The following is a 24,073-nucleotide window of genomic DNA, read 5'->3' as shown; positions in this document are numbered from 1 at the left end:
CTTCCTTCCTTCCTTCCTTCCTCCCTCCCTCCCTCCCTCCCTCTCTCCCTCCCTCCCTCCCTCCCTCCCTCCCTCCCTCCCTCCTTTCTTTCTTTCTTTCTTTCTTTCTTTCTTTCTTTCTTTCTTTCTTTCTTTCTTTCTTTCTTTCTTTCTTCCTTTCTTTCTTTCTTTCTTTCTTTCTTTCTTTCTTTCTTTCTTTCTTTCTTTCTTTCTTTCTTTCTAATCAAACCAGAAGAGAAGCACCTCTAAAACTATTATATAAGAAATATTTGTTCAAAGTAAAACACAAGAGAGCACAGGGCAATAAAGAGCACAGATTCACCCACACCCCCATTGGAAACATATTTTTTGTATGTGTGTTTTACCTCCTAGGAATGTAGTTTTATAAATTCATCTATCAACATTGTTATTTTTACATTGAAGTCATATTCCTTTGCATAATATCCTACAGCCTTCATTTTTCACTTGTTTGGATGTTTGAAAGATAAAATAATGTTTTCTATGCTAGCTTTTCCTTACACAGTAGGTTTATATTTTTTAATAGACAAATCCAAGGGTCAAGCATGGGCAGGTTCTCAGAGACTTGCTGTCTCCAGCCATGTGCTGCCCCTTTCATAGACTCCCCCTGTTCCCCACCCCTTCACAGTGCTTATATTCTAATAGACTTGATAGTTATGTCAATTCCTAGCCCCTCTAGGCTCCCTACAGTGAATCACCATTTCTTTTGATAGAGCTACTTTCTGGAACATTCTAATTCTAGTATGATAGCATCTATTATTCACCTTTGGAAGTCATTCCAACCACTTCCTATGTGTTATCTTTACCTTGAAGATTTCATTCATTCTCTGAGGTCAGTCTAGGAAGCCCTCCTCATTTCTTTAAGAACATCACACACATTCCATCTTTCTGAGATCTTCTCCAAGGTTTACTATCTTAGTTTCTCAACCCCTTAGTTTTAGACTTCAGTGTGAATCATTTAAAATCGTAGGGGCTGCTTTCCAACATCTAGAACTTGGCACAGGGTAGGTAAAAATCGGTGTGGAGCATCTTCTATGCATGGTATTTATCTGGTTTGTGAAACACATGAGAGTGGTTTGTCAAAGCATAGAAAAGATTGCAGATGCTGAGTCAGGGACATCTTGATTAGCTCTGGGAAGAACAATGCTGTGGCTTATTCAATTTTCTGGTGAATAAAAACTTTTGGGCAAGTTATCAGGCTGCATCTAACAGCCCTAGTCTTTCTAAGGTGCTTCTGGCTGAGAAAACGTAGATGTGGAAGAGAGATTTCTTGAATTTTCACAATACCTATTTCCACCTTCCTGTTTCATGTTGTGCCCCTTTGGTTTGGAAAAACAGAGTTCCTTCTCGTTTGGGGTTAGATGGTTGATTCCTGAACACTGTGGTTCCAAGGAGGGATTTTCATCATGGTGAACATTAACTTTTATTCCTATCACTAGCCTTGGAAGGCTGGCTTACAGCCCTGGGCTGAATTGTCTGGGAACAGAACTGAGACAGATGTGGTTTCAATTGTTGACTGAGAATGGTTATCTGTGATGGAGGAGACCATCAGTGGATATAATTCCACATCATTTTGACCAGTTCAGCAGAGTTGTAGGGTGAGCGGCTCATTGCACGTTTCCCTCCTTCTCTGAGTCACAGGGCAGAGGCTCTTCAGAAAGAATATGCAGTTGAGGATATTCAAGAGACTTGAGCTTGGCAGTTGGCCACAGTCTGCACCCTCAATCTTTTAGACCAGTCAGCTTTTCCTTTCTTAATAAGAGAATTCAAACCATAGCACCTCCTCCTCCATACTCCCTATATCAAAGCTACCACCATGATCAGTTAGTTTTTGCTCCACAAAATCTCTCATGTCTTCTTTGTTCCTGTATCCAATTTACTTTTCCCTTAATGACTCTTCTGTTTTCTTTCCTGTTCTCAAATGTGTCCTCTCCTAAAATGTTACTGGAATGAGCATCTAAAAACCCAAATCAAGCCACCATGCTCTCTGGAATGGCCGGTTCAGTGGGATCTAGGCTGTCAGTGCTGAGGCCCAGGCATTGCAGTGTTATTCCGAGGCCTGCCTCTCTAAGTTCTCTGTGTTCCACCCACTTCTCCCAGCCCATGTGTATGCTGACAAGCAGGTCTGCTGATAGCCCAGGGCTGTGCTCACAGTCTTCCTCAACCTCCTCAGAAAGAACAAATTTGTTCCACTTAAGGTTTTTTTTCCCTAAATCTCCCCAGAGAACAGAGGTCCACCATGCAAATTATCTAAAACTGTTTCGGAAAGTTATTCCTTTTAAAGCTATAGATCTTGAAGATGAAGGTAGCCTGGAGTTTTCTTTTTTACATATTTGTTTTAATAGATATCAAACCTTAAAATAACTCTGCAGGCAGGATTTCCAAATGGTAGTAATTTTAACATGTACAATAATGTTCATCTTAGAAATACTTCTCTTGATCCCTTCATTTCTTCAAAGCATGTTTGAGAAAAATTCCTCCTTCAGACAACAGAGTACAAAATTTGATGGCAGAGGAGACTCTAAGGCCTACCTCCCACTCTTAAGCTGTGTAGCTGCAGGAAGTTTGCTCTTCTAATAAATTCAGTGTCCTGACAGCCGGCAGTGAGATGGGGCCAGAGCATATACTATTACACTCTTCATAGAAGTTGTTTAGCAAAATGAAGTGACAAAATATATGGTGTATTCATAGTCCACTGCAGAGACTAGATGGTTCAACTCAGGACAGATGTCTGTCACATTTGTGGACTATATATGGTGACATAATTAAGAGACTCTCCGTAATCTAGAACATAGCTCTTCCTCAGTTCTTATGCCCGGAGAAATCAGCACAGAGCAGAGGTTAGCCTGCTTCTACTCTTATGTTTGTACCTTGTTCATCAGACGAGCATAATTCAATTAAACTCTTCTGGTCCTCACGATAAAGTTAAAAAAAATGTAGGTGAATTCATTCTGATATACCTTATTTAACTTAATAGATAAAAATAACATTTCCCCATACAATTGGTCTAACAATTCTTGAGGATAAATTCCAGGATTAGACATGCACAATATCAATAAACTGGAGCTCCCCAACTTATAAGAAATTAATAGTGAGATGCTCTGCATTCCCCTTTCCTGACAGAATGACCCTGTGCTGTATAGTCTGCATTTCTCACCAAACATACCACAATTTACATACTAGATTTCCACTGGGAATTATTTTTTCTTTTTTTAAAAAATGCTGGAAAAGTAAAATTACACATGCGGACCATTTAAGACATGCTTCACTTGTCAAAACACAAATTTAGTGGTTTTAAATTTTAAATGTAACTTAATTAAAATCAGTTTTGAATAAAGAAGCTCTAACACGCACCATAGTGTTATCAGTTCTTTGGGCTAACCTATTTTCAGAGTTCGTTACAAACAGAAATTCATTATTTCTTTTAGAGTGAAGGGGGTTTGGCCTTTGTTAAACAGCTGACAACAGAGAGATCGTTTGATTTTCATCTGCCTCACATGGTTTTCTGTGTCTTTATCTCATCTCCCTAACTAGGTGGAAAACAAGAACAGCCTTTTACCGTTCCACAGTGCCCACACAAAGCTAGACAATCAATAAATTATTAACTAAAAGCCTTCCTGACTGTAAGAACTCAAGGTCGCTGGAAATATCAGGGTCATTGCATTGCAAAACTCCAAAGAACTGTCTCTGTGTAAGCAGTAGCCTCATGGAATCCCCCAAGGTTTCAGCTGGGCTATCTCATCCAGCTGGAACACAAAACGTAAGAAATTCTTTCTTGGAACAAAATATTTCCTTCCCTTATGACAGGAAGCAACTGCAGAAGTCACTTTTCTGTTTCTTTTGGAGTCTGTGCTTACATGCATATCAAAGTCATATACTAAGGTCACTAAGTGAGCAAAAGGACATTTCATGGCTGCATGGTTTCTCTCTCTCTCTGTCTTTGTGACGCTGAGAAAATGCAGGCATGGAGGATGGAGCAAAAAGGCTTTCTTAAGAAAACCCCCTGTTCCCTTTAGTGTATTCCAGACTGATGGGTGTTTGTTTTCTCTCATGTCTACCCAGGAAATCTCGTGTTGCTTCCTGGAGCTTCTCTTGGAATTGGGCTCACACCAGAAGCGGCCAGAGAGCTGGGTCTTCCTTCAGGAATTGCAGTGGCTGCCTCACTCATTGATGCCCATGCAGGAGGACTAGGTAACCTCTTCTTTCCATCCCAGCACCAGCTCTTTCGGTTCGCTGACACACAGACTGTTGCCAAGAACCCAGTCTGCTCTCTGTTTGCACAGCAAAGGTCAAGGCTGATGAGTCAAGGTTTAAGAAAGATACATGTATAAGGCCTTCATACATGTAGGGACTTGAACAGAGTTAGAAAACTTTTATCCAAATACAAAATCTTTTTTATAAATTATCAATTTCTTAATACTTAATAATATAAAAATTAATCTAAATAGTTCTGTGGCTTATGGAATTTGAAAAATTTATGTTCATGCCCATATATAGTGTGTGATGGCAGAGCACTTACATGCATTTATTGTTACTAATGGGACTGCAAAATATTTCTAAGCTTAGTGTATTTATTTAGTAAAATATTTGACTTTTTTCATAAATTCAGTTACTTGACTGAAGTCTTGATTTTGTTTCCTATGTAACATTCAAGTCTTCAGTTCTTGCATTTGTTTATTCATTTTTCCAAAAACCAACTGACCTCTTCCCACACTCTGGCAGACACTGGAGTTAGGGGATGTAAGCTCAGTGGGAAAGCTTTGTCCAGCGTGGAGAGGGTGTGGGGTTCGGTTCTTAGCACCTGAAAGCTGTCTAAGTGAAATAAAACAAAACCAAGTTCTCTTCCCCGTTTTTAGGAGGAAATACACAGCGAAGCAAAGAATTACAGTTACATGTAAGAGGAGATTGTGTTCTCCTCTCCATCTCTTCTCCAGAGTCCTTCTTTTTTTATTTTTTGGATACTATGATTCTCAGCATCTCTCAGTTTTACTCTAGTCATATATTATTCCCTAGCCTTTAGTACAAGAGCATTTGTTTCAAATGCTCTTGAAATGCTTAGGGCTTGTAATTCATAAGGCAAATATACCAGCACAAATCTCAATATAAGACATTGAATTTTCAGAATTGAATGGTATACAGTAGACCAGAGCAAGTCAGAACACATCAGACTGTGTCTCCCATGGTCAAGGTAAATAAATACTGTGTTATGGTCCCATGTTTCCATTAGTGAGTGTATGTATGCATATACCAGGCCAAAATGAAAGTCTTACAAGACTGTTTGAGAGATGAGGCAAGAGTTTAGCCAGTCAGGTGGCCTAGGAAGACTCCAAATCTTAATTGCTGATTCACAATTTACTTTAGAGCAGTGATTCTATGGGTCATGACCCTTTTAAGGGTCGAACGACCCTTTCCCAGAGCTGCTAGAGACCATTGGAAAACAGATATTTACATTCTGATTCATAACAGTAGCAAAACTACAGTTACAAAATAGAAATAAAAATAATTTAACCATTGGGGGTCACCACCACATGAAGAACTTCATTAAGAGTCGAGCATTAGAGCATTAGGAAGGTTGAGAACCTCTGCCTTAGAGTCAAGAGGTTTTAAGGACTTGAATATATTCTGTTTCCAGATCTCATTCCATTGTATCTCTGACTTGGAAAATATGTTGTCTGCCTAGAAATGATGGTTAAAGTCTCAGTCTCCTTTACACTGCTGTAGAAGAATTCCTGAGACCACAGACACCAAGAGGGTAAATTTATACTTTTTGTAGCCTCGAAATACAAGGTCAGGACATTCACATCTAGGAAAGGTCTGTCTGTGTCACATGGTGAGAAGACAAAAGAACATGAAAGTGGAATAGTCTGCTTTCACTGGGAACCCCCTTCATTAATACCCAGCCCCACTATTCTGAACCCCTCTTAGATCTCCCACCAGTCAACACTGTCCCAATTCGGAAGAGTGTTTGTGGAACAGAGTCATTTTCAGGTATGGAACTCTCTCCAATTTGAGGGTTGATACAAGCTTCCTCCTTTGCAGGGAGTCCAGTGGAACAGTCAAATTTAGATGTTCTGTTAACTGGGCTTCTTTTATCACATTTATTTATTTGAAGAAATGATCACATTGCATTGTAAGCTTCTGATTGATCTGATTTCTTTTCTACCAGACTGTTAACTCCTTGAGAACAAGGACATCATATTGTTGTTCTCATATTCCTAGTGGTGAGCCTTGTATTGTGATTCTATGGGTGGCTAAGAAATGTGTTGAGTAAGTCGCATTAAACTGTAGAGTAAAGGTTCATCTGGTTCCTGGTGTGTGGATTGGATGGCACTCATCCATCCCTCTTCATCTTCCTGTTCTCGGGCTCTGGTCCAGAGACAAAATAAACAAGAGTACTGCATATGTGATAATTGGGTGGTGTGGTGTGGCTCTGACCACAGGCAAGGTTGTTTTTCTCCAGCACTTCCCAGTATGAGCAGTGCTTCTGAGTAGAATGTCATGTGTTGGGCTTTTAAAGTATAATCACAGACAGAACTGGAGGTGTGGACAGACATGGAGTGTTCCTGCCACACAGTCAACCTGACAGGGTAGATCATAGAGGCAGTCAGGGAAGCTTTCTTCATTGTCTTTTGCAATTGTCCCTGCGGTGACAGTTTCAACCATTTGCCTCACCCAGGTGACAAACACTTGTCTGTGGCTACTACTTGCTTCAGGGAAGAGGGCCTTGTAGTGGGGAGCCACAGGCATTGTGGTTTCCTTGGTCTCTCTAAGGACGTGTCAAAACACACCTTCTTATTTCTGCCCAGGACACTCTGTACTGTCCGAGAGGAGAAACTCCTAGATGGCCCCAATTTATTGCCTAAATGCAGAGCTCACTGACACAAATTTAACCTCCAGAATCTTTGGCCTATGTCTTTTGTGCTAAAGTTCTCTCACATTCATTAATCAGTACATATGGAAGGTGAGTTTGTGAAGTTCAAAGATAAGAGTAAAGTCCTAGGTTCTTAAAGGACAGAACTTGGGTCTATGCTGATGGGGGAGAGTGACTGAAGGGATTCTCATTACTGATAATTCTGGCCAAGTTTTATCCTTATACCTTTTTTTCCAGTCTTTTGTCCCATCACCTTGCAGCCAGCTCAGGATTAGGGTATCTGGGAAGAGGCCCAGATGCAAAACTTCCACTCATTATCTACCTGTCATGTTGGGTTGCAGAGGAAAGCAAAGGCCTGAGAGACCTGAGAAGACCATTTGACCACAGATAGACTAAAGATAACAATCAAACATGTGCAGACCTGTCTGTTCTGGGTGTGGACCTGGAGGTTATCAGCAGTGAGCAAACCACACAAGTGTCCTTCCTTCTGGAGAGATTTGTCTTGTTCTTTCCTGCTTTGCGTGTTTGTAGCTTTATAGTGTTGATTTGAGATAGCAGGTTTCTGACCAGAGTAAATTCTTGTTCTACCTACAAAAGGGCTACCTCTTAAATTTTGTTTTCTCTTTGATGGGAAAGATTATCAATGGCTCATCTTTTTTTTCCTGTGAAAAGTGATGATATATACATTACACATACACAGGCACACATGGATGTATGTACGGACATACATACATACATACACCCCTTAAAGGAAGTGGTTTACTGGTCTGCCACATACTAGGCGCCCAATAATGAAGCCTTTCTTTTTGATTTTCACACCCCAGAATCAAAATACCTATTAGAAAGGGAAGACCTTAGTGGATGAATGCCTTTCATTTGTGGATGAAAGACATTCACCCACCATTTTTTTTCCGTAATTTGTTTATGAAGTTCCCTCCCAGGTGTGAAATATCTCTCAGCAGAACTTCCACCTCCTTCCCTGGAGATAGTCAGGCAGAAAAGAGGAATCTAAAGGTCCAACTCGCTCTGTCTCCCAGGTGCCCTGATTTTGTCTTTCTGGTGTCCTCTAAGAGAATGTGGAATTCAGTACTCTCAGTTGTATAGGTTTCCAGAAACAGCCATAAGTACTGGTTGGATGAATTTAGTGCTGAGACCCCAAATGTCAAGATAAGAGCCTAACTTTGTAATGGGATGCCATGCAGGCCTCTCACAAAGCTGCCTTGACAACCATGGGATGTTATATGCTTGCCTGACCTGACCAGCTATGGACCCCATATTCTGACCAGGTGGAGGGGTCAACTCTCAGCAGAAATATCCCATAGACTCTCATTCCCAAAGACAGCCTGGGAGGGGAAGATAAAGATCAAAGAGCAACACAGCTCAATTCATGTGTTTTCCAGCTCTGGAAACAGAGGAGGAAGGACTTTGTGGGAATGAAAAATCAAAGATAAAAGAACATTTTGTTCTTAAAGGACTGGTTAGTGAGTTCTCCGGCAGACAGGCAGCAGATAGGAGGAGTTTTGTTTGCACTTTGTGGGGGTGGTTCTGGCCAGGACTCCTGCTGCTGGTATTTTTCTAGCTTGTAAAAATAGCATTAACTTTGTTCCAGGTCTGTTCTTGGCTCCAGCGCCCCAACTGTCCTGAAAGAAAATAACAACTTCATTTCTCTCTCAGGACCCCACCTCTTTTCAGTGGGTCCTGCCTATCAGACAGACTTCTGACTATCCATCGAAACTTGAAGATGCTGCCATATTCTTATAGAAACCTTCCCTGACTCCCTGACTCGCTTTCTGTTGTCTGTGTTCCTGTTGTTATGTTTGCTGGTTTGTATGTCAATATCATCTTATTTACTCATGTGTAGGTTCTTATAGCACAGGCATTTCATCCTGAGTAGCTGGTGTCACAGTGAGTGACTGGGTGAATGAAAGAAAGGCGTTCCCTTACCAGTGGACACTTACTTCAGCTGAGGCCGCTGTCCTTTTATGCTAGCTGTACTTGGTTCAGTACTTCAGGAAGAAGCACTAGGCCCCAGCAATTCTTCATCTACACCTAAATGTGTCAGAATCTCCCTAATTTCTGGTTATGCTCATATTAGCATGCTCCGGTCAAAATCTCAAAATCATACATTTTGCTAGGTTGAACACAGTTCTTTGATTCTCAATGTTGGATTTTTCTGTCAGATGTTGCATTCGCTTAAACTGCTCTTCTGAGTTGTGTTGAAACAACAAGGATTTTGCATTTTCTTTTGTTGTTTGTTTATTTTTCTAATGGCAGAGGAATTTATTTAGCCAGTCTTAGGGAAAGAACTTCTGGTTCTTGCCTTGCTAGGACAACTCACAGTTGTTTTAGTGACAAACCATGCCAGTTACTTATCTCACCATTTTCTATATTCTGGGAGAGAGGGTGGGGAAGCAGCAGGTTTCAATAATGTGATTTGGGGAGTGTTTACTTATAATTAATATACACAGATGTGTATAAGATGAGGTGATTTTATAGCAAGCATTGTTATTAGCAATGGTCTGTTACATTTCTAAACTTTAGACTGGAGAAGCACATTTTTGCCCAGTTACTCCTCACAGCAACTTTGTAGTTGAACAGAGCAGATATGCCACCCCTTATTTGGCCATGGGAGCACCTGAGTCTCAGAGTTGAGTTATGAACAGACGTGACTTGTAATCTCACATGAAGTTCAGAAAACAGCTCTACACATCCTGCTCTTCCCCCCTGCATTTGTCAAGTGAGACAACAGTGGCTGGTATTCTGACTTTGTCAGAAACTACGCGGTGAGGTGGAGGCTTGTGATTAAGCCTGTCTAGTCAGATTCCATAGCTCATATTTATCACTGAGTGATATAGAATGAGGGGCCGATGACTTCGTGGTTGTTCTACTTTTGAATTTGTCCCCTAGAATATCTACCTAAGTAGCAGATCTTGAGAAAAGCCTTCCAGTGAGTAGCCACTGATAAGCAGCTTTCTGAGCTGGTGGAGACGGGAGGTGAATGTGGCAGAGCAGAAGAGTTTTGGGAAATTGCAGCCTAGTGAACAGGCAAGTAAGTGCTATAATTACAGTTATCTGTGCTAAGCGTGGAAGGCTTTGGTAAAACATGAAATGCTCTCAAAATTGAGACAGGAAATTACAGAAGGATCCCTGGACAAGTGATAGCTTGAACTGCACTCCCAGCAGGCCTTGCCATTATCACTTCGTGGGAAGTAGAATGCATTTGTTCATTCCCTTTTAAACTTTAGTTATGCTTTTTTCTAGTCATACATCAATAATATTGGCATCTTCAATAAGAACCACCGTTCTCAGTACATGGCCATTTCCTACCCATCTTCTAAGGCTCCAGGGCTCTGCCTGTTGCTTCACATACTTTTTACCTTTTTCCAGCAATTCTATTAGGTAAAGATTAGTTCCCATGTTTGTAAGGCACAAAGCAAGACTTCCAAAAATCACATAACTAGTGTCTTCCCGAGCTTTGTACTTGAGATTGAGTCTCTAGGATACTTGATCTTAAATGGGGGCTGACTTAAGGCATCCATGGTCCATTTAGTAGGATCTGGAAACACCCAAGGAGGCAGAATGATCACTGGTCTGTAGCAAAATGAAAGCATAGATGTTTCCAGCCACAGTGCAACCCACACAGTGCAGTCTCTCCCAGCTGTAGAGTTCACCAGCACTGTGTCTAAGAAGCCTTGCTCTGTCTACAAGTATCCACAAGGATAATGTATCCCATTATCAATTCAGCTTATTTCTTTAAGTAAGCCAAAAAAAAAATGGTTTTACTAATGTTGTTGGGTTTGGGGTGGAAGCCTAGAAAATTCACTTCAGTTATGGAAGTTTCAAAATAAAAGCTTTATTTTCTGAATGTTCAGGGAGGCAGCCAGTTAGGGATATGAATGGCATCCTCAAAGGAAGATTGTATAACATTTGTATGAGATAGAAACACAAAGCAAGGGGGATGGAGTGGGCTATTGCACTAACCGACCATAATCAAGGAAGTTAACCTTGGTGACGGACAGGTCCTCGTCCAGGTCACTTGGTTTCAGGATCCGTGATTGGTTACCTGGTTTCAGGGTCCTTGATTGGTTACCTGGTTTCAGGGTCCTTGATTAGTCACTTGGTTTCAGGGTCCTTGATTCAGTTTTTGCAGCCAGGTCCCCTCCTAGTGTCTGGCTGCAAAAACTGAATCATGTTCATGTTTAATGATAAGGAAACAAAGGAATGAGTAAGATATAAGTATAGTCAATTAAGTCAAGACAAATAGCACAATTAAGACTGTGTGTCTTAGTTTAGCTAACTGGATAGCAGTATCTTCCCTCTCTATACCCTTTACTGGTTAACAGGCAAACACAAACCATCTGAAGAATTAGGAGAGGAGTTGGGTTCTGGGACTGGGAACGTGAACTCAGTTTCGATCCTGCCAGAGAGGTTGGAACTTGTTCCTGAGATGGCCGAAGTCAGGAAACTACTTCCTACCAGTGTAGTACTTTTTAAAGTAATATTCTGAGACATAAATTCCTCAGAAAAAGTAGCTGGTTGATAAAGGAAAACAGAAGTGGAGATTGAGGGTTCAGGACCAGCCTGGTTTCTGTAGCGGCTGCTCTTTTGACATGAAGCTTCAGGGAAAGCCAGTCTTCTTCCCATGCACATGTGCTTTCTGCTTCTTTCCTTTACACCCAGGCTTCACTGAGCAGGGCACCTCCTTCTCCCCCCGCCCCCCAGACAGTCCCACTTAGTCATCAGCACACAGTCAGGCTGTTAGCACCACTATAACGTCTCCAAATCTCACTCTTCCAAGAGTATTAGTTGTCCTCTCTGGTATGTTTCTTCTGTATATATTCTACCTCTTTCAGCTTTCCTTTGTACGCCTCTCATCCAGCACAAATCCATTGACATATGAAAGGATTCTGTGGACTTACGGGTAGGGATTGCTGAATCCAGGAAGCAGGACACTGAAAAATACAGTTTTGAAATCTTCATGATGAAGATAGGAATCTGTCTTTGTGTTTACAAGATGTCACCTGGAATCCAGAGGAGCACCCTGGAATACAGGGACACTCTAGAACTGAGGACATGGTTCACAACGATACTGATGTTCAACTGAGAGGTAGGCAGATGAGACCAGAGCTGAGAGTTTCTTTGAATGAGCCAGGTCTAGACCCAGAGCAGGAACCAGGAGCAGCAAGAAAGCAGAAACCTCTTTCATAGGGCACCAAATAAACAAATAAGGTAGAAAAGGAGGGGATTCCAAGCCACTGATAAAGCCACATGTGGAGTCTTGAGGGAGATAGGCCGTGCCAGGCCCCAAGCAGATAGAGAATGCACAGCTCAGGGAGTTTCTGGGTCTGATCAGAAGCAGAAGGAAGAATGAGTTAATATGATTTCAGGCTTGTGGTTTTAAGCAGCTGTATGAGTGTGGCAGGCACATAAACAGTAGAGGCGTACAGCGGGCACATGGGGGTGGAAGATTTGAGGATTTCAGTTCCCAGGCTCCAAGACTTTATTGGAGAACTGCAGAGGACTGGCTTGAGCCAGGTGACCAGTCTTACCTGTAGACAGAAAGCTGGGCACGATCCAGGCCTCAGGGCTGCAGCGGGCTCCAGCTCACCCCTCTTTAAATCTGGTGCCATGTGATTCAGTATGTGCAGCTGTGACCCTGCTGGGAAATCATAATTTCAGCTTGCAGTTTGATTCACAAAGTCCTGTTTGGATAATGAGTGATCACACAGTTTGGGAAGAAAAAGGTTACCCAAAGAGTTTCTCTACCAAATTATTTAATTTTCAGATGAGAAAACCAAGGCTCACGAAAACAATGTATCACCCATGGCTATACTAGAAAGTTACTGTTAGAACTGAATTGAAAATCGGTGTGTTCTTGTTTGGCTTGGTGGGGCAGCCAGGGCCCTGCTTCATTGTGTAACACCATCTCCAAATTAGGAAAACAGAAGGAGTCCTGGTATGTTATTCCATTCCTTACCATAGATCCTATGCAATGGCTGGAGTCCACATCACAGCTGGCCATTAAATTGGTAAATGAGTTCTTCTAAGCTATACATGAATAAGTTCTTTGTTTTGTTGTTAATATCTACAAAGTTCCAAAATGTCCCCTGCAAAGCTGTCAACAATCAAAATACATAGTGACCAGATTCCTCTGAAGAGCTCAACCTACTTGTTTTTATTTCACCTACACCTTATTGAACGCATACTCTGTGCCAAGCACTTGGCTGGGGCCTTTAACAGCCACTATTATTAGCTTGGAACTGTTCTGTGAGCGTCATTGTTTTCTACATTCCATGCCCGAAGAACCTGAGGTTTATTAACTTGGTAATTGTAATGTTTTAATACTCGATACAGTTGGGTCCCATGCCCAGCCCGACCCTGGCTTCTGTGAGTTCTCCTCCTTATGTATAGCTTATGAATACATGTGTGTCTTGCTATTTCCATGCCTTAACTTACTCTAGCCTATATGTACAGCAGCCCACACCCGTGTCTTGAACAGGGCAGTCCTCCTAGTTAACTTTCTTTGGAGCCAGTGCATTTCCAGATCCATTTATGAAAGAGAACATTGAGGCTGGAAGCAAGGAGATGAGTTTGATAGAGGCATTCTAAGTAGCCAACGAGCCCAGAGTTTATCAGATGATGTTTGTTAGACAAATCTAGAAATAGGGTAGAGGGAATAGTATTAATTCTGTTTTTAATTACTTCTATTTGTATATTTTTATGTTTTATGTTCATGACTACCATTAATTAATAGTATTAATTTTGTTAGTATTCTACTAGTTTTATTTGTATAATATCTTGCCACCTTCAAACACCAGGAACAAGGAAGAATTGTTTCCTTTTAGTGGCTGAGAAAATTAATACTCCAGGAGGCAAACGAATTAGCCAAAGTTAGAGAACCAGGAGGATTTGCATTCAGACAAGCACTATCTGTGTGCCTGGCCATGTCCCCGTGTCTTCCTTGCCACACTCGGTGCATCACACAGGGATCAAGCTGTGCCCTGTAACTGAGTGCACTGTCTTGACCCCGTGAGAGTGGAGCCTGGGTTTGCAGCAAGTTAGCTTCTCACTTATGGGTAGATGGCTGGAAAGATGAGCTGGTGTTTTCCATTGCTGAGCTTAGCAAAGCAACCAAAAGGAACACATAATTGCCCAACCCAGCTCTGACACCCACCCATTAGGGGATCCCACTGTGTTTGAGGCCTGGCCTCGAGGACTGCCCTTGTGCTGCGGGCTGTTTCTCATCACCCCAAAGCTTAACACATTTGCTACATGCTGCTGCCAGTGCACTCCTGTTTACTTTGTGTGACACAGTAGCCACTGCTGGTGGCAAATGCACATCTTCACCTACTGCCCCGCAGCTGCCTGCATGTGACTGTTGGCTGCTTCCTCAGACTTTCCCAGTGGGCCTGCTTCATTCTCATGCTTTCAATTTTCTCTTAACTACACCTTCAGATAGGTCAGTGTCAGCATACAGTGTCTGAGTAAAGAGAAATAGCTTTTGAAATTCCCCATCCTGCCTCAGTGCCTTGTAAGAAGCTAAGGAAGATTGTTGGAATAGAGAGAAACCTCTTTAGACACCAGTTCTATCGCCCACCAGCACTTCACTTCCCATAGTGCTGATCTGTATGTGCTACTGTGGGTCTGATAGAAGATTCTGGCTCTGAAGCCAGTGAGGATTAAAAGTTTAGAGGGAACACAGCAGAGTAGTAAAGGACTCACAAGTACCAAAGCCCTGAGTCTACAGGCAGGTGTTGGGCTCCTAGACAATCATTTGACATTTCATGCCTTGTTTTTGCCACCTGTGAAATGGAGCAGTAACAATAGCTACCATGTGGCGATGTTTAAGGATTATGTGCACAGCACATGCAACCAATGTAGAGGGCAGAGGTGCATGCAAAGCAAAGTGGGGATAGGTCATACACTGTTGTTCTGGAAGTGATGAACTCAGGAGTGAATTCACTGGCGTGGCTGTAATACATTAAGCAAAGCGTCTCCTAGGATGAAAGTGGGATCTGCATGTCAAGAAACAGGAACAGCATGTGCAAGCGTGGGCCTGGAAATATTAAAAGGCCTGCTGTAGATAAGGTGTGTTTCAACATGGCAAGCTTCCATTGTGCTTGAGAGACAAACAGAATGAGCCAGCCTGGATGATAGCATGGGCTGTGGCACAGCCTGAGCTATGCACCCAAGGCCTGGGGTCATATCACTTCACGGAGCATAACTGCTGTGTGCCCCTGATTCTCCTTCTATCAGTGGGGATGAGAAGACTACTTCCTGGGGTGACGGTACAGACCCCTCTCCTAACACACTGGGGCAGGGGTGTGAGCAGACTTAGCCATGCCAGTCTGTGGAAATGTCAGTCTGCATGTGGAAAGCCTAGACTTCTGAGCCAAAGAGGTTGGATGTTAAAACAAACCCGAATCAGCTGTTTCAGTAGTCTCCGCTGTGTTGATTGTGACACAAGCGATGTGGGGAATGTTCTGCATGGAGTGTGTGTGTGTGTGTGTGTGTGTGTGTCTTTGGAGGTGCAGCTATCCATTCTAACATCAGCCATGAGGCAGTGGTCATAGCCGTCAAAAGGATGCCATCTCATTTAACCTCAGAGCAAAATGCACTTATGTGGAGTAGCAGATCTGACAGGCTCGGAATGTAGAAATGACCATCCCAGCCAATGCTTAGTGCCTGAGACTTGCAGCCTCCCTGAGCTGAGGATGGTGCCTTGCCAGGATGCTCAGTGTCCATGTCTCTCACCTCAAGCACTCAACAGTCCTGTTTCTAGATGCCTCACCTGAGAGTGGCCAGTGCTGACCCTTACCACCTGCATTGCCACACCTGACCCCACACACGGGTGGGTCTCTTGGGGAAAGAACTTTCTCTGTCCCGTTTTCTTTCCCCTTTAGTTCCTCACCCTACTTTCTCGTACTGTTCTTAAAATCCAAACAGAAATGTAGAGATGGTTCATGGCTGTGGTTGTGTGAGCTGTTTCTGGGCTCCTACTTGGTGTTCCCATCTTCATTTTGTGGGTGACAGTGACAAATTACTCCCCACCTCCATCATGACTTCCTCCACCCTCTGCCTTACTTAGAAATTACTATTTACTGGAGACAGAGACTGGAAAATGCCTGAAGGGACAGGAGGAGAATCAGTTATTTAGATAACTCCTAATTAGTCACAGTAAATGAATTCACAATATGGGTAAGAAAAGGAGAGAGAATATTTTTATTCAGGACCAGATCGACTCATAGGAGTTTATCTGATTTCTAGCTTTCTTTATTCATTATACTATTTTCCACACTTGAGTACATGTCTGGTCACCTGTTACATTTGAATATATAATGTCTCCCACGAGTTCAGATTTTAAAAGCTTAGTCACTGGAGGGTGGTGGTATTTGAGGAGGTCTGGAAATTTCCTGAGATGGGGCCTACTAGGTTCCTTGGTTAGGTCATCGGGGGCATATTACTCTTGCCTGCTTCCTGTCTTACTCTCTATTTCTGGGCCCACCTCAAAGAGAACTGAGCTGCCCTACCATGGGCTCCCTACAATGACAGATTAAACACCATAAAACAATGAGCCAAAATAAATCTATTTGCTTTTAGGTTGCCGGTGCCAGTAATTTGGTCAGAGAGAGAAACATATTTAATATAACATCCAAGTAGTTTACGTTACAGGTCAGTGGTTTGCCTTGCACTCCAGAACAGCTTGTCTTGTGAACAATGGTTAAACTGGGGCCTTGTTATCTTCCATTGTCAACCCCCATATGGACCTGACAGTCTTCACCCAGGTACCTTAAAAGGCAACTAGAGAGGTGGAGCCAGCTGCAGTTGATCACCTAAAAAGTGTATATATCCTGAAGGCACAATAATTATACCAGGTGACAGGAAGATAGCATTTGGATAGCTGTGCTTCAGAAGTGGAGAATGAAGAGGTCTTCTGTCTGTTGCACTTATGTGATCTTAGCACCATGTCAGTGACAGCAAGCCCGGTGGCCATGGCGGGCCTTGCTGCAGCATTACAAAGTAGTCAGCTTCAAACAAGCCCATGTTAACCAACTTATCAGTATTTGCTATTTAAAAATGTATACATAAGCCTAAGTAATTGTTGAGGGTTTTCTGATTTGTTTTGTGTTTTGTCTTTAAATCTTTAATCAAAGTCTCTCTTGTCTTAAGAGGATGCGTTACAATGGTGATCCATATTCTTACAGGTTCCTGTGCTGAATTTAGCGTAGAAAGTTAAAAGTGTGTCAGTCTGTGACTCCCCACCCCCATGAAGCCCTGCAGGGCCATCTCCTACCACTATTGTTAATATGAGTACAAAATTCCCACACCTTCTATAAACAGGGCTCTCACAGCTGATACTTGTAAAGAAAAATCCACACAACTCGATTCTGTGAAATACATCAAATATCCCCAAATAATATGACTCTTCAAATGAGTTCATAGATACTGTCTGCTATCCTATGATGTACTATTATTGCCCAGACTAATGCATATTACCCAATAATTCTTTCCACTTGTATATATTCCCAATAGTAAGTATAACACATAGACAATAATATTTAAACACCTAAATACACAATGGCATTCCTGTGTTCTCCTCCAGTGCACTTTGAGCTTCTTCTGGGCAGTGGTATCTGTTTATATTCTTCTCTTAAGCCCAGTAATGACTTCAGTAAATGAATGAATAAATGCATGCATGAATAAGTTTTCACAGCAGCATGCTAAATACTGGGCCATTTAAGGTGGCAAGCACAATAACTCAAAACATTTAGACACATAGAATAAAATGACAAAAATACACTCGTTGATAAATGCTGGTCTAACAGAAGGTGCTGAAGAGGCCTACGTATAATCTATTCCCAGCTTGCTCAAAGGCCACCATTCCAATAACTCCCTCATTATCAGCCACCATGCTCCCTCTGGGAAATGGAAAAGAGTAAGTATTCTTTGAACTGAATGCAGGCCAAAGGGTGTTTTTTTCCACAAAAGGCAGTAGAAGGCAGAGGAATCTGGTCAAAGAGAATAATAAGAGAACAGATATAGAAGTGGGTTTGGCACTGCCCTTAGCCCCGTGTAAGAGATTCCCTCCTATAAACTACAAAGATCAAAGAAGCAGAGACAGATTGTGAGCATTGAGGACCATGTAGGCTCATTGAGGGTGTTGTTAAGAGACTCTTACGTAATTTGGCTTCATATATGTTTATGTTTGGTTTGTTTTGTTTTGTTCGTTTGTTTGTTTGGAGACAGGCTTTAACTCCATGTTATCCTGGAACTCTCACTCTGTAGCCTAGATTACAATTCTGCCTTAATCCTCTCAGTGGTGGGGTTAGGGTTTTGAGCTTCCACACTCAGAAAATGCTTCAAATGTGAAAATGTCACATAAATGCACACGTGTACACACTTCCCCCACACTCAGAAAATGCTTCATACACACACACACACACACACATATCAAACCCAAAGGGGGGTTGCTTGACATAAGCTGTTGTAATGGGTATTGAAAAGAAGACAGGGAGTTTGACATCTACTTACCACAGAACTATGGATTGAATAAGAATTATTTAAGGTTTGGATGTTCGTTTTACTCTTCTGGCTCCTTCAGTTTGACTGTTACTAGACTAAATATGCAAAAGTATCTTTCCTTTTAATCTGAAATGGATTTTCTGTTATACTTTACAAAAGGTAATAACAATGACAGCTCACAACTTGTCATGGTGACCCCAAGCCCAGGTTTCATTCCTATCTGTTGTCACTCACCCAGAGAGTGAGTCCCCTTAAAGTTGAGCTCTGAATCCTGAGGTTAAATCAGCAAATGAAAGTGGCTTTCAGAAGCTGAGAAAGTTCCTACTGAAGGATTTACACACTACAGGAGCATCTATCTATGGGCCATTCTTGGGCTTAGCAGTTTATGTAAAACATGCTGGTTTTCAGTGAGGCATGCTGTAAATAGGTACTAGTCCTCTGTAAACAGAAAGCAGTGTGCTGGTCATAGATGTGAGTATACATGTGTCCACTTCTTTCACCTCAAGGACAGGAAGGATTGCTGTGAGGCATTGACAGCTAAAAGTATGTGGGCAGTGTTTTAGGGGGTCTAATTTCATCTTGCCTGATCAGGACAGCAAGACTCCACTTCTTTTGACAAAAGTGGTGTTGTACTTGCACCTGAAGGCGATGAAGAGCGATAATAAGATGAGGTGGTTTTGCTGGGAGGAAAGCTAGGTAAGGAGCAGGGTAGGGAGTGGGGATGGGTAGGCGTGTGCCAACCTGCCCTGCTACCCCAAAGCACAGACCCACTGAGTATTTCACAACAGCGGTGCTGTTAAGTGTGAGTGTTGATGTGGGGCCAGGGGGATACAGGTGAGGAAAAAATTTGAGGTGTTTGCATGTAATTTTCAAAAGTTTGGTATTTTTATTCTTGAGGTAAGAGCTTTTAAACAAAGAATTGGAAGGCAAGGAGGTCAACATGTCAGTGGAGAGCTATGAGTAGGGGATATTGGAGGCTGAAACTGAGACAGTATCACAGAGGTAGAGAGGAGGAAAAGTGAAAAGTTTTAAAAGACGCTGAAGATGAGTTATGACCATCATCAGGGTCATGAAAAGATACAGATATTCTTCTCTGTAGCAGGAACAATAGAATGATTGTCTTTGACAGGAAGAAGCAGAGGCTTATAGGGTCATCCAGATTTACATTTAAATCTCAGGCCTACTGTTACCAGTAAGGAGACTCCACAGGATGCTTTGTTAAGTCCCGCTTTGCATAGGTCAAAAGATGAAGGTCAAGGATTATGCTTTCCTTTCATTCATATATACAAACATATTTTTGTACATTTTTAGCATACAAACATATGCAAAAAATTTTCCTGCTCTTAAAATACTGTTATTGGAATAGGGGTGATCATAAATACAAAGTTCTTTTTTATATCCACTGGTGAATTTACTGAGCGTGTTTGTTTCTGATTATGATTAGGCTGTCGTCCAGTACCTATAAATCAAAAAAGTTGTATAAAATTTAACATATATACACACAGAGCTAATGCTGCACACACACATACACACACACACACACACACACACACACACACACACACACACACAAAAACTGTTAAAAGGCCTGACGACCTGTTTGTTAAAGGACTTGAAGAACCAAGACCAAAAAATAGTCTAGAGCTGAGTTTGACATTTCTAGACCTCTGCTTTCATTATTTGGTGGTTGAAAGTCTATAGTTCACAGGTTAAAAAAACTAAACACTCATCTGGGGAGGCTCCGACTGGAAGATGAATATTTGAATGTATGACTCAGGAACAAAGAAAAATATTAGAAACTCTGGACTTTTAGGTGGGACTCAGATTAAAGGTAAACCAGCCAGCAATGATTTTAAGGGTTGAACTCCAACTCAGAATGGACTCAATTGCAGATTATATTTGATCTGTCCCCACTTTGGCTAACTTCAACAAGCAAAATCCCATCCTTCCTAGAGGTCAATAAGACAGACATAGACTCAACTTACATTAAAAGTTTACATATGAATTATAGACATTCAACGAAAATAACATAATACTATAACAGATGAGGATTTTCAAAATTCAGACTTAGAAAGAACTATGCAGATATTGTTAGTAGTAAGCATGGTAAACTAGACATTGAAATATCCGTAGTAAATGTGTTTTATCAACTTAAGAATGATGTGGAGGGTTTAGCAGATGATTGAGGGCTATGTGAAGAAGTGGGAATTTTGAAAGTGAAGATGTAAATTGTGGAGATTAAGACTTGGGGCATCTCATGACTACTGGGAGAGGAAGTCTCGCTAGGAAATGAGCCTCCTGATTGGTTATCTAATACCATTAAGTGGTCAGTCCTGAAATACATGTACGCTAACAACATTAAATAGATAGTTTGTATTTATGTATCTCTGCATATATATAAAACATTAAAGTAATAAATGAGGCTATGTATTTAACAGCAATGAAGAACAAGCCATGGGGGAGGAGATATGAGATGGATTGACTGGACAAAGGGAAGGGTAAATGGTATAGCTGTTTTTTTTTTTTTATTAAAAATTTAAAAATTGTAAGGGAATAAGTAGAATAAAGAAAACAATAGACAATGTAGCATCCAAAAACAATGAGTGAAAGATAACATAGATCAGGGCAAATGTTCTCCACATTGCAACTTAATGTTCAGAAGGATGTAAAACAGATGAAATACACAGAGAAGTATGAGGGAGGAAGAGAAGCAAAACACTCTCCAGCAATGTGGCTGGAGCCCAAGTGAGAGGCTAGAAACCAAGTGCAAGGTATAGTTAAGAGATAATAACAACAGTCTTCTCAACTTGCTTAGAGTTATTGCACCTTCAAAATATCAATCAATGTAACTTCTTATTCAAAGAAAAATTCATACATTAATAGCTGTTTAAAAGAAGTTTTTGATAAAGCTCAGTACATACTCAGGAGGTAAAAATGTCTTGCCTAAGTAAAAACAGAGGTTCTTTATTCTGATTAAGGATATTTACAGAGAAATATCCTAAGGTATCTGCATTCTGAAAACGTTACAATGTTTCTACTATATCTCACGATGAAATGCCTCGCCAATGCAACAAATTAAGAAAATAAATTTAAAATAGGAATTTTAGAAGGAAAGCTGATTTCATCTACAATAATTATATGCATTTAGAAAATCAAAGGAGTCTCCAAATAAATTAAAATTTAACAAGATAGTAACTTAACAGGGTTGATACTGCAAAAGAACATACAACTCAGTTGTATATCTAGGATCAGAAACAGCTGCTTAGAAAGTGATGCACCTTCAACAGCATGGGTCACAGTAAGATCAAATACCCGGAGGTGACAATGAGAAAAGCATGGATGCAAGGGGCTCCAAAGCATTCGTGACTGTAAAGATGTCTTAATTATGTATTGGAAGATTTGGTGGTAAATGTGGCCGTTTAAGTGTTCTATAGATTCAGTGTGGACAAATTGAGATTGCAGTAAAGTTGTGTGTAAAGAGCCAGAGATTTGGAAGTGATTCGAAATCTTACATGGAAAGAGACCATGATAAGACAGCTTTAAAAATAAACATGAAACTGGCAAGCATCACAACTTCCACAGAGCAACTGAGAATAGGGTGACTAGGGAGCCTAGAACCAAACACCCATGTACGAGCAGTTCCTATATTACAGTGCTGGCCCTAGAGCGCTGTGACTAGGGGGTGGCATTTTAATTCAAATTGCGTATCAACATGGAAAAATTAATTTTATCAACTTATTCATGTGTAACATGAAAATAAATTCCACATGGATTACATACCTAAAAATGATGTGTGAAATAAAAGGAATCAAGTAATGGAAGATGATCTTTATTGCCCTGAATCAGCAGATACTCCTTAATAGGACCCCCAAAGAGGCTACATTAAAATTATGAACTTTCATAATGTTAACATCTGTATTAAAATCTCCCTTTATTTATAAATCACAATTATGACTTAAAAGGATCAAAATGCAAGATTCAAATGTCAGGACATGTAGCATAGGACTTGTATCATGAGCATGTAAACACTTCCTGTGAATCAATTAAACATGCTAACTGGAAATGGTTTAAAAGATACTGAGAGTGCTGGAGATCGCTCAGAGGTTTAGAGCACTACACACTCTTCCTGGGGCCCTGGGTTCAATATCCACCATGACATGGCAGCTCATAACCATCAGTAATTCCAGTTCCAGGGAGTCTGACTCCAACTTCTGGCCTCTGCAGGTAGCAGACATGCAATCAATGCATAAATTTATCTGCAGTTGTAACACCCATGAATATAAAAAATAAAATGATTTTCAGAATTAAGATACTATACGTACTGGTCTGCCACAGTTGGCGCTAGAAGCTTACAGACATGTTAGGAATAGGGTAGGGTATGAATGAGGTGATGCCCAGGCGAGCATTAAGGGGTACCCCTTGACAGTACAGTCCTGCTGTCCTGTCTGCTGTAGGACCAGTGTTGTTAGGAGCCCTGTAGCGAGTTCTAAGTCTATCTCCCCCGAGCATGGCAGACATCTGAGGTATCTTCCTCCAAAGAACAAAGAAACAAGACTAACCTAGTCACAGTCTATGCTTGCCTTGGTGGTCTTTAAGGTGGTTGAATGTGATCTTTAAAAAATCATTTAACATTTTCTTCACTTACAAAAGGGATTCTAGCTAGACAGTGGTGATGCATGCCTTTAAGCCCAGCACTTGGAAGGCAGAGGCAGGTAGATTTATGAGTTCGAGGACAGCCTGGTCTACAGAGTGAGGTCCAGGACAGCCAGGGCTACACAGAGAAACCCTGTCTCAAAAGAGAGAATGAGAGAGGGGGGAGGGGAGGGGAGGGGAGGGGAGGGGAGGGGAGGGGAGGGGAGGGGAGGGGAGGGGAGGGGAGGGGAGGGGAGAGGAGAGGAGAGGAGAGGAGAGGAGAGGAGAGAAGAGAAGAGAAGAGAAGAGAAGAGAAGAGAAGAGAAGAGAAGAGAAGGAGAAGAGAAGAAAAAAGGGGGGAAGGGAAGGGAAGGGAAGGGAAGGGAAGGGAAGGGAAGGGAAGGGAAGGGAAGGGAAGGGAAGGGAAGGGAAGGGAAGGGAAGGGAAGGGAAGGGAAGGGAAGGGAAGGGAAGGGAAGGGAAGGGAAGGGAAGGGAAGGAGAAGAGAAGAAAAAAGGGGGGATTCTGAACCTAATATCTGTTCATGAATATTTGTTTATAAATCACGATTATCAGTCTTGCAAGGTGGGAACAGAAAGTAACACTCATCTGACAGGAGAAACACCCGAAGATGAGTGAAGAAGAATATGGGTATGCAACATGTAGCAAAGAAAAATATGGGCCCAGAGGCCATGCACAGAATAGACAGACACCGTTCCACCATCATCCCTGAGAGTTGCAAAGGATGATTCCTGGAGACAGGCTGCTGAACTCGGACCCTGTGCTTTCACATTCTCTCTTTGCCATCACTGTTGATTGCTTTACCCACTTGGTACTCTTTCATCTCCGAGATGAAGCATCCTAACAGCAGTTGTGAGGATTGGATAACTTCATGTCCATAAAGCCCTTGGATCTGTAGCTGGAACACATAAATAGCACACACGTGCCAGCTATAGTGGAAGTGATGATAGTGTCGGTGGCGATGTGGTGGTGGCAGTGCAGATGAGGATGATCGTGTTAGTGGTGAGAG

At 41.7% G+C, this 24,073-nt stretch overlaps 1 protein-coding gene across 7 annotated transcripts in view; it reads left to right on the top strand.

Moving 5' to 3' along the window:
- The window catches only part of Fggy (FGGY carbohydrate kinase domain containing), a 369,309-nt gene that overhangs the window by 177,006 nt on the left and 168,230 nt on the right, over positions 1-24,073 (top strand). For all 7 annotated transcript variants that reach the window (XM_085839183.1, XM_085839184.1, XM_085839180.1 and 4 more), the window contains exon 7: positions 4,081-4,209. In XM_085839183.1, the coding sequence (XP_085695309.1) occupies positions 4,081-4,209 (129 nt within the window). The remainder of the gene's footprint in view (positions 1-4,080; positions 4,210-24,073) is intronic.

The sequence above is a fragment of the Mus caroli genome, unplaced genomic scaffold (assembly GCF_978045245.1).
Source record: "Mus caroli unplaced genomic scaffold, Mus_caroli_1 scaffold_6, whole genome shotgun sequence".
Classification (NCBI taxonomy): domain Eukaryota; kingdom Metazoa; phylum Chordata; class Mammalia; order Rodentia; family Muridae; genus Mus; species Mus caroli.
This window is presented reverse-complemented; position numbering and strand designations above follow the sequence as displayed.